At 38.9% G+C, this 9,884-nt stretch overlaps 1 protein-coding gene across 3 annotated transcripts in view; it reads left to right on the top strand.

Moving 5' to 3' along the window:
• LOC139130166 (uncharacterized) overlaps positions 1-9,883 on the top strand; it is a 58,510-nt gene extending 48,627 nt beyond the window's left edge. The window contains exons 1-5 of one of the 3 annotated variants that reach the window (XM_070695903.1): positions 791-1,804; positions 3,067-3,173; positions 4,096-4,271; positions 6,483-6,600; positions 9,184-9,883. In XM_070695903.1, coding sequence (XP_070552004.1) covers positions 1,351-1,804; positions 3,067-3,173; positions 4,096-4,271; positions 6,483-6,600; positions 9,184-9,294 — 966 coding nt within the window. In that variant the 5' untranslated portion in view covers positions 791-1,350 and the 3' untranslated portion in view covers positions 9,295-9,883. Of the gene's footprint in view, positions 1-790; positions 1,805-3,066; positions 3,174-4,095; positions 4,272-6,482; positions 6,601-9,183 lie in introns of those variants that run through there. The other 2 variants (XM_070695901.1, XM_070695902.1) reach the window with 2 other exon arrangements.
• Position 9,884: the final 1 nt, after the last annotated feature.

Genomic DNA, 9,884 nt, shown 5'->3' on the forward strand with positions numbered 1-9,884 from the left:
TTCCACCGTACCCTATCCACTTTCATCAAACATGCCTTGGACATGAAGTGTGTTGAGTATTTTGACACAATCGTTAATTTTTTTCTGCTATTAGACCAAGAGTCCCTATCAAGTTATTAAAAGACAGCCAGCTACCGCTAGTCTATAGTCATTAGGCCTACTGAAATAACGGATGAAGATTGTAATTCTCGCGACCATATAATTTCTCCGGAGGCAAATTTGATGGCATCGTGGAAGTAAAGTGTTGAAACACCCTAAATGCTAAAGTGATATACTGGTGTAATTGATGCAGAACGTGAAGGACCTCGGTTCCTCTGTTTTTACGAAGCCACTTACATTCAGTGTGACAGTTGTCGGACAGGGTTCATGGTGAATTTCGCCCAAAGCCGTTTTATAAATGATGACTAGAACGAAATCTTATTACCATACCTTTCGAAACTTTATTGTGTTTATCCTCAAAGTGTTAACAGGATGGAAGTGGTAATTAGGGGGTCAAAGTTGCCAAATTGTTGACCCCATGTTGAGTGCGTAGTAATAGGACTGCTATCGCAGTAATCGGACGTCGTATTTGGAATATGATTATAGGGGCTAAATACTGATATTTTGAAACTTCGAACCCCCGATTTTTTTTTAAATTTCGATGTGTTTAGAAAACTGTATGTAAATATTGCGTGATAAATTAGTTACGTGTAATCCATGGACGACGCAACCATATTTCGACGTACATGGCTCTTACACATCGGACATGGGCTGTCTCTGTGTGTTGCTTTCGACACCTTCGTACGGTGTGGCTAACTTCGCCAAGTTTGTAGCGCCCGAAATAGCTTCTACCGGGAAAAAAGAACTATCCAAAACGGGACAGCAGCATCACCTGACTTGATATGCGGTCACATTACTTGTAAAACGCTATCAATATGGAGCGGAGTACACGATCAGCATATCATTAAATGTCCGAAAACTGAGGTCGTCCGAAAACCCACACTGAGTGTACTCCATATGTTTTACTTTTTTTTTAAAGATAAATTTATTTCAACATAGTCACAAGTAAAACAAATCTACATAACTGTGAATGCATTAAAATTACAATGCGTCTTGTCTGAAAAAAACCAAATAATTAGCTGTTTAATTACAAAGATCATCATATGAATGCATTCTTCTCCATATGTTTTACTGTCCTCATTTTTTTCTTAAGAGCGCCATCTACAGGTCAACAACCCGTTTCACCGTTCACGTTTTCAAGGTGACCCACCTGACTCTTTGACCTCCACTTTTGACCCAATGCATTGTGAGTGCCATTTTCACTGTACCGCCACACTTGGATGTTGATGCTATCAAGTAAATTTGCCGGGAATGGCCTCGTCGTGTAAAATTCCTGCGGATGACAGTGAAGAAGTTGTCGACGACGCACAGAACATTCCAAAAGCGGCCCGAAACACCGATTCTGATGATGACCGCGAATGTCCGGAATATCAAATCGGTCACTGCGTGCATCCTGAGAGGTGCACAAGGACTGGCCAGCATCTCCGCATATCGTATTCGTCTGGTTCCGATTGGGAAAAACATCACATGGCGAGGCTGCGGTTCGAAGAACATGGACTCGGTACGCCTGCAGCCTTTTCCGATTACCATTTGATCAAGAGAGTTATTTGCAGATGGTTGTCTTCTGACGAAGATGAACTTAGGACAATCCTTAATGGCAGTGATCCGTCGGTAGATCTAGAATCATTAGATATGGACGATTTGTTGCTCGATGCGGCCATCGGACAAATGAAAGTACGCAATGTTGTGTTACGTGTGATTCCAGGTAAGAACGCATACACCTGTTTATGTGCTGTATGTGATCGTGTCATACCGGGCAAGATAACAATTAACAGCTTTCCCAGAGGCCAGGCGTCTTGCTTCTACTTTGTCAGCCCTACCTCTATCAGACTATCCAGTAAGTTTAAAGAAACTATGAAAAACAGAAAAGATTTAAAGTCTTGAGTTGCTCGAAATTCAAATACAAACAAATTCTAATTTGAGTGTACCATTGACGTTATATTACGCTGGTGTATGGGGGATGACAGTAATATTGAGTGGCAGATGTATGATGTGCATCTAAGTATCAGTTGTTTGTTTAATCCTGGGAGTCCCAAAGCCCTTGTCAAACATAATACCCACTTGACATTCTTATTTAAAAGCAACTGCTGAGATGAGATACTGTCCTCCAATACTTTACTCACAGAATCATTATCATTTAATAGAGATAGTGAAAGTAATTGGTTTTGTGTCATTGAATGACTTGTAAAATTGTCAGCTGAAAATTATTCATTTGATATCCGATCCCAGTTACCGTTGCTGTGTTTGAATGTACTTATCAATGAAGTTTGAAATTAATCTGTATTGTACTGGTAGAGTGAATTACACTATGACATGAGAGTAGACCTGATCCAAAGAGTAAAACTATATGTAGAACTTATAGAAGGTTTAGAACAAATATTACAAGAAAGATATTTACCAGTCATACAAAATGCTGATTTGCATTTTGCATAATGATTTGCTTCTAATTAGGAGTGCATAAACTGAAAATTGAAACAGGGAGACACTCAAAGATTCCTTTTGAAGACAAACTTGTGTGCTGTGTAAAACTGAATATTTAGAACATGAGAACATTTTCTGTTGAAATGACCTCTTTACCATACAGATATTAAACCCTTTTAGTTTTCCTGCCAAGTCCATATTTCACCATCAGGTCAAGATGGTTAAAATTAATGAAACACAACATATTCCATATGGTGTATTTTAACATAGTACTGTACATTTGAAGGCTGTTTTTGCTCAATACCGCGTTTTACTGACTTGGCTGATGGGGAAGTAATAGTCTCAATACTGTCTGGCAGGAAAAGGGATAAACAACCCCTTGGAGTGTTTATTGTGTTGTGGAAGGTGTCTGTGATTTCCAGCAACTTCAAGAAAACAAAAATGCTCAATATCTGTTTGTCTAAAACTATCTTTTCCTTACAAAACACCTGGTGCAAAGATGTCTCGTGGTTGATTTTCTCTAAATGTGACAGATTTTCCATGTAGTTGACCTACAGGTGCTGGGTGATCGCTTCCTTGAATGTTTTACTTGGTACAGTGCAAGGTATGACATGGAAAAAGATGACCAGGGCACTCTCATCAAAGCTGTTACTGTAAGTGTCAATGTTTTCATTTATTGTTGTGGAAAATGATGAATGAAAATTATAAATTTTCATATTTGAGGATCAAAATCCGACTTCCTAGATACATATATATCTACATCCATTTTGATAACCAAACAGAGAAGTCATTGATAAGAATAGCAGTTAACTTGTTTATCTAATCAGTTTCAACTGTAAAGTCATAAAGGTAACGGAAACGCAGATCCCATGTTCTGCTTCTTTTGAATTATTAAAATAACAGATGGAATGAGGGCAAAAGAAAAGTACACAGACAAATATCTTATCTCCAAATTTTTTCCAAGAACATTTTGATTTCTCATGGGTACAAAGTCATCAAGGATAATGATCATGTTTTTAGGGAGTATATGCCTTGAAAGTGAAAGACTTGTAATATTTTACTCAAACTTTCCTCACCGGAAACTTACAACAGCCCTCTTTCAAAATTGCGTATAAAATCAAGCATGACGGATTGACCAAGTAAATTTGGTGGCGGAGAAATAAATTACTCAAGAACAGAAATTTGAAATTCAAAATGGCTACTATTACTGTATTTACTCTAAGGGGAAATTTGAAATTTTGATTTTCATTAAAATATGATGATAATTTTATCTACTCCATCATCTTCAAAATGAGCCAATGTTAATGGTTGATCAGAAAGGTATTGGAAAAAATTGGGAGTCTGAATATATACCCTTTACCTGCATTTACCATGGAAACTAGACTAGATCCGTTGCTTGAGGGCGCTCTCTCCTCCCCCTCCCCAGAATGTAGAGAGCGCCCTCGAGTGACAGATCTTTCAATCTATGTCAAAACAGCAAATTAATCTATTATAAATTTATTTCATTATTGAAATGCACTGTTTATTTCACATTCTTCCTTCACGATATTTTTTCCCCCTCTAAATCCGGTTCAGGATTTAGAGGACAGGGAAGACTCACCAGGTGCTATTCACTTGGCGCCGTTGTTGACATGGATTGAAACCAGCAAGGAATTTGCAAGAGGTGACTTCAGCGATACATTACTTGATGACTTGTTGGTTTCAGTAATCAATGCAGCCTCACAGGAAACCAGGTGTACTGTGAGAGTCAAGTGAGTAGACTTTTTATTTTCTCTTCAATCCATCATCCAATAGGCAAATGCCCATGTCCAGGATGAGGTGTACACTACCCATTACCCAATGGATCACTTGGAAGTAAAATATATTATTGCCTGAATACATGGATTTATGTGCCTGAGAGCAGCAGGTGGCAATTTGTCTGACGCCAGGAGGGCATATTGTCTCCTGCTGCAAGGGGACAATAATGTTTTTATTACATGCCTCTTCACAGTTAATAGTTACATGCAGGGCATTTTCAAACAATTTTACCATTATTGACCAGCATCAAACTGATTTTAACAAAAATCGAAATAGCAGTGTGTATGGATATTTTACATGATCTAGCGTTAAGCGTCTACTTTGACATCGACAAACGTCGAAGGGCTTCACTGAAGCGGGTAACCATGGAAATCGGTCAGTACATCGTTCACTGGCCTGCTAACTCCCAGGATGTTCCTATTCAAATCAATGCACTGATTTGCAGCTCACATCCAGGCATGTAATAAAGTGCTTTGCTAAAGGGTATAACACTGTGCTTTGAGTCCAAGACTCATTAACTGTTACATATGACTATCGGGTCTTGAACTCACCAATCACCATCCTGCGATAGTGACTCTGGTATCCTAACCACTGCCCCTCTGTGACTCCACAGACACATAATACATGCATCAGTACATTTACTTGTTAAATTATCTAATGCATGGTGGGTGAAATTTGGCTATGACTCTTGTGTTTGAGCCCTCTGACAAAATTAGCAACATGTTAGTTGCCAATGATTTGAACAGGTCCATACATGTGCAAATTCTGCCGATACATTTTCCATAGTCCCACTGCATCTGATATCTAGCAGTTCTTAGTTTTCAAGTTATTAAGATATATTTTGGAGGAATCACCAGCTCATGTATTACACACTAGGAAAATCATAGATGATTTTGAACTTTGTTAAAAACATTTGACATGCAGCTTTCAAAATGGTGAGAGATATCATTTTAAAAGTTAAAGTCTTTAAAATGTGCAGCAGTTTAATGCTTATAATGTAAATCCTTCATTCGACCTTAACCCTGTGAACCTATTTTAGGGGAAATCCCTCACTCAATATGAAAATTCATCAGGAAGTTAGGGTTCTTGCAGTGTTGCAGCCAGGAATTTAAACCAGGGGACAGTGTGTCCCACTACTGTTTACTTTGGGGGACATATCGCACATTTTAGGGACAACATGCATCAGTTGTCAATCAAATTTTGAATTATTTTATCCTAAATTGGTTAGTTACACAAAACGAAATTCAAGCCAGCGGGATCGCGTCACTATCCTTTAATTTCAGGCAATTGTAACAGCATACCGTATCTGCCTCAAATCAGAGCTCAGTCAGACTACAACCAAGTGCCGTGTTTTAGTTAATTTTAATCACGGCTTCGAAAGTATGTGTGATATAAGCATGAAAATAGTCATGCAATACAAATGCCATCGTCAGTAAAAGATATTACTTGCAGACTACACCCATCGAACACAGTCGACTCATGAGTGCGTCCAAGGTGACCTGCACTGCGTGAGAATGTGGGACAACAGATTTGGTTTTTGGGAACGTTGTCGCAAGGGCACGTCTTGGCTGCAACACTGGTTCACATGGTAACAGTGATGTTAGTGATGTAATGGATGAACTGCAGATGTGTACTCAGTCAGATTAATCACATATTAATAGTCACTTCACATGCAGTACACACAATCACAGGTATCTCTGCGTCACTCCCAGTCCAGTATTGTTTGCTTAATCTGCATACCTGTTTACCAGTGTGTAGATTTCAAAGTTGAAATGATGCATATATCTCTATTTCTTTATAACATATATTTTTCCTGGCATGCATTTTTTGACTTCATCGAATGCAGCAGTTGGTGGTGGGCTGAAAACATGAGATATGCCATTATTTGACCCCGTTTACCTCATGGATTGGCCTAAACACATTGTTATCAATGGAGATTTTGGACCTTTTTACAGGACATTGGGGAAATTAGCTGTGACTGTGTCATGGAAATTTTATGATGGTAATTGGCGTAGTTTGTGCCCATCCAATGCATGATGTAAGCAAATGTGGAAAATTGTATTCAATCATCAGGATTTTGCAAAGTAGTATAGACATTTACTTGAAGTAAGTGACTACAGTCAGCACAGCCAGGTACTGACAATTTCTTTCATTCCTAATTACAGACTTCAAGAGTCTACTTCTCGCAAAATTGTAATTTGTGGAGATGTTGTCAGTGTGAAAAGTGACATTGAGGTTTCCGTGGGCAGTGGTCTTCTACTACAGGTCATGACCTCCATTGAGGTAGGTATATCAATGTTATACACCTAGTATATTGTAACCTACACAATTTCATTGTATAGTAAGTTTTGGAGTGGACGCCATGTAGAATAACAGTGACCCATAGTACAATAGCCTGCATTACACAATTTGAGCTGTAACATTTAGCATTTTAAATGTGCTTATAAAATTTGAAAGGTGTACAATGTTCTCAAATTCGTGGAATATATCCTTGTGTGTCCAATACAGTATCATTTTGCTTTTTACCAGACATCATTGACAATACCCCTGCTGTGTGATGTTCGTAACACTGTATTTTGCAAATGTAGCTTCTGGTTTTCCCCACAAAAGTGCAATTTTAACCTTTTCACCCACTGCCATGTAAACAGGTCCACCTTCCCATCATTCATTGGGTTTTGATCAAACCATAGTGGTGAAAGAGTTGAATATAATTTAATTGAGGTACCTACGTAACTAAAGCACACTTGAGTCTAATGTTTCTTTCTTTGGGAGACAAACTGGTTTTCTTAGAGGGCCCGTCATATTGCAACTGGCCCCCAATAAAGGGTTGTGATGATTTGTACAGTTAGGCCAAAGTAATTAAAGTCTTTGTTTTGCGTCCACTCAAAATGGGAAAAGGTACGCGTCTAAGCGGCTGAAAAACACACACAAGAAAATTAACACAATGTAATTTGATTGCAGCAAATAAAAAATTGTAACAAAATTTTAGTTCAGAAAAGCTAAGCGGGTATGTCCTAAAATTTACTATTCAAATACACTGTGTGTGTTTTTTATGAAAACCTTAAAAACCTAAGCGGGTGGGGACGCAAAACAAAGAATTTAATTACTTTGGCCTTACCAGGCCGAGTACTGTTCAGTCTTACCAAGGTGCCTAATTGACTTATGAATGCCTAATGTTGAGTACTTTTATATTTTAATAGTTTTATTGAAGTTTATAACTGACGCTCTAGCCTTTCCAGCCACCTTAAGACTCGTTTTCAAATGCAACATTAGGCACAAGACCATTAATTTTCCTATTTTACAACATTCAGCGGCACGAATCCTTTTGACAGGTATCAGGTCAATGTCAGCTTGACTTCTGATGAATTTTTCATGTTGGCAAGTCCAAGGAAATGTTGAGATAGCGATGAAAATAGCGCCCTCAGCGGTGGTTTTGCCAAACTTCATTCTCATCGTTGTGATTTCGATGGTCCATACATGGAGGTAGCAGAGAAGGAGTCACAACTGAGATAATTACGTTTATTACTATTGTGCACCATTGGTTTAATCCCTTTATGTCCATTGTTTAACACCCCTTTCCCGCCATCTGCGTTGCCGACGCTACCTTCGCAACCGAACCGAGTGAAATTAACCTGGGTTTGCTAATGCGACTCAGTTTCTCCACAGTGTCATAACGCATGCGCAAAGACTGTATTTGCGTAGCTTGGGTCAAGTGCGTCATGATAGTGTAATAACCGACACGTTCCGTCCACGAAAAGTGAAGTTACACGGAATTTAAGTTTTTCATTCTCAAAATCTTGGTAATTTTAACGTCGTTTTTTATATACTTTACATTCGATCGCAGGAACCTTTCCTTGTTAGAATGAAAGTTCTGATCACGAACTTTTCAATCATGTACTGAGTATGGTGCAGCGGACTGCAGCACTGCCTTGAGCGTGGGTTAAACTTGTAGCGTTTCCTGGGTGTTTATGACGGGACGCTGCGACGCTTTGTTTCAATGCATCGTACGTGTTGTTTTTATATCGCGACCATTCATTAAAGTCATGGACGTAGCAGTTAAAAGCTATGCTTTCTTATTTAACCTTATCATAAATGCCAATACAACATGATAAAACACGGCAAGAACCGACAACTGGATTTGGAAAAAGTTGGCGTGTTAACAATGCTGCTCTACGTGTGGCATTTTTTTTTTGTAATCGCAAGCTATCATCAACTTAGTCTCCACGCCTTTGCAGATACAAAATCTCCCTTCCTCAATTATCTGTTCCTCAACCTCTTTAACATCGTGTACATCAAAATCAGTGGAACGACTCGAACTTCCCGACGCGACGCTTGGACACGTGACGCCATGTTTGAAGATCTGTCAACTGCCGAGGGACGGCCGAAACACCCGAATGACCCCGAACGAACTTAATCTTGTTTCCTAAATCCGAGAAAACGCGTTCGCAAGTCCCGTTGGTGCTAATGGAGTAGTTTGTAAGGCAAACAGCGGCAAAACACATGGTCCCTTTGATCTCCGCCTAGTTGTAACTCCTTCTCTACTACCTCCATGGTCCATATAACTCCACATATAACTACAGATTGCTTCAGACAATATTCACAACAGTCTGCATTTTGATTCATGCAGAAAAATATCTTTATAAAAATACTTCAAATTAAAGTTCAAAGGACACTAGCAACCATGCAGGTATCAAAACTTCAAGGTCCACACTGTTTTTCACCCAAACTTCGTGGGTAACAGATCAGGAAGTGAATTAATGGTCTTGTTCCACATGTTAATGTTAATACCTCACTGGCTTCAGCCAACTTGACCTTAATAATGACAGATGAACTTTGCAGGATAACATGAAAGTGTATGATTAATAGTTTTTTAACTTCACAGAAAAAATCGTCACACACTCCAACAGATCCAGTTCAAGTCCTACCACAGATGGCATGTCAGGCGTTGGCTGCGGCAGAAAGGAGTCCATTTGGTAACAGCCGTTATAAAACAGTGTATCAATTGTCAATCCATGCCCCTTGTTCTGCTGATGTCGCCACACAGGAGTTGCAAGTTTGCCTCATCAGATGTCATGTCTCATGCCGTACTCTGAAGCGAATGTCACAGTGTCCAATTCCAAATCCCCTTGACCCGTCCTACGTAATACACGAGACAGTTCCATGTGTCAACATTTATGATGCAACTCTGATAACAACAGTGTACCGTGCCTTTAAAGCTGTGTTTTTAATTTATAAAAAGGGTTTGAAGTAGATCATTTGTTGTGAATTTCCCTGTAAAAAACAGGTGCCTCTTGACAGGAATGAGAACACTGCCAAATTATGATTTTTTTTATTGTTTTAGCATATTTACATAATTACACACTTTCCAAAATGTTTCTTGTTTGACATGTTGACATACATCTCAGTACCTGCTCTGTACACAACCAAAATGAAAATATACAACTGCCATGCAACCTAACCTGTAGTCATGTTGCACTATTAATTGGTACGCATATAATATTGAATATGTATTTTCCTTTTGCCAGTTTTGAATAAAGTTGGTCACAGTATTTCAGAGTTTTAAGCAT

The sequence above is a fragment of the Ptychodera flava genome, chromosome 3, assembly GCF_041260155.1.
Source record: "Ptychodera flava strain L36383 chromosome 3, AS_Pfla_20210202, whole genome shotgun sequence".
NCBI classification, from domain to species: domain Eukaryota; kingdom Metazoa; phylum Hemichordata; class Enteropneusta; family Ptychoderidae; genus Ptychodera; species Ptychodera flava.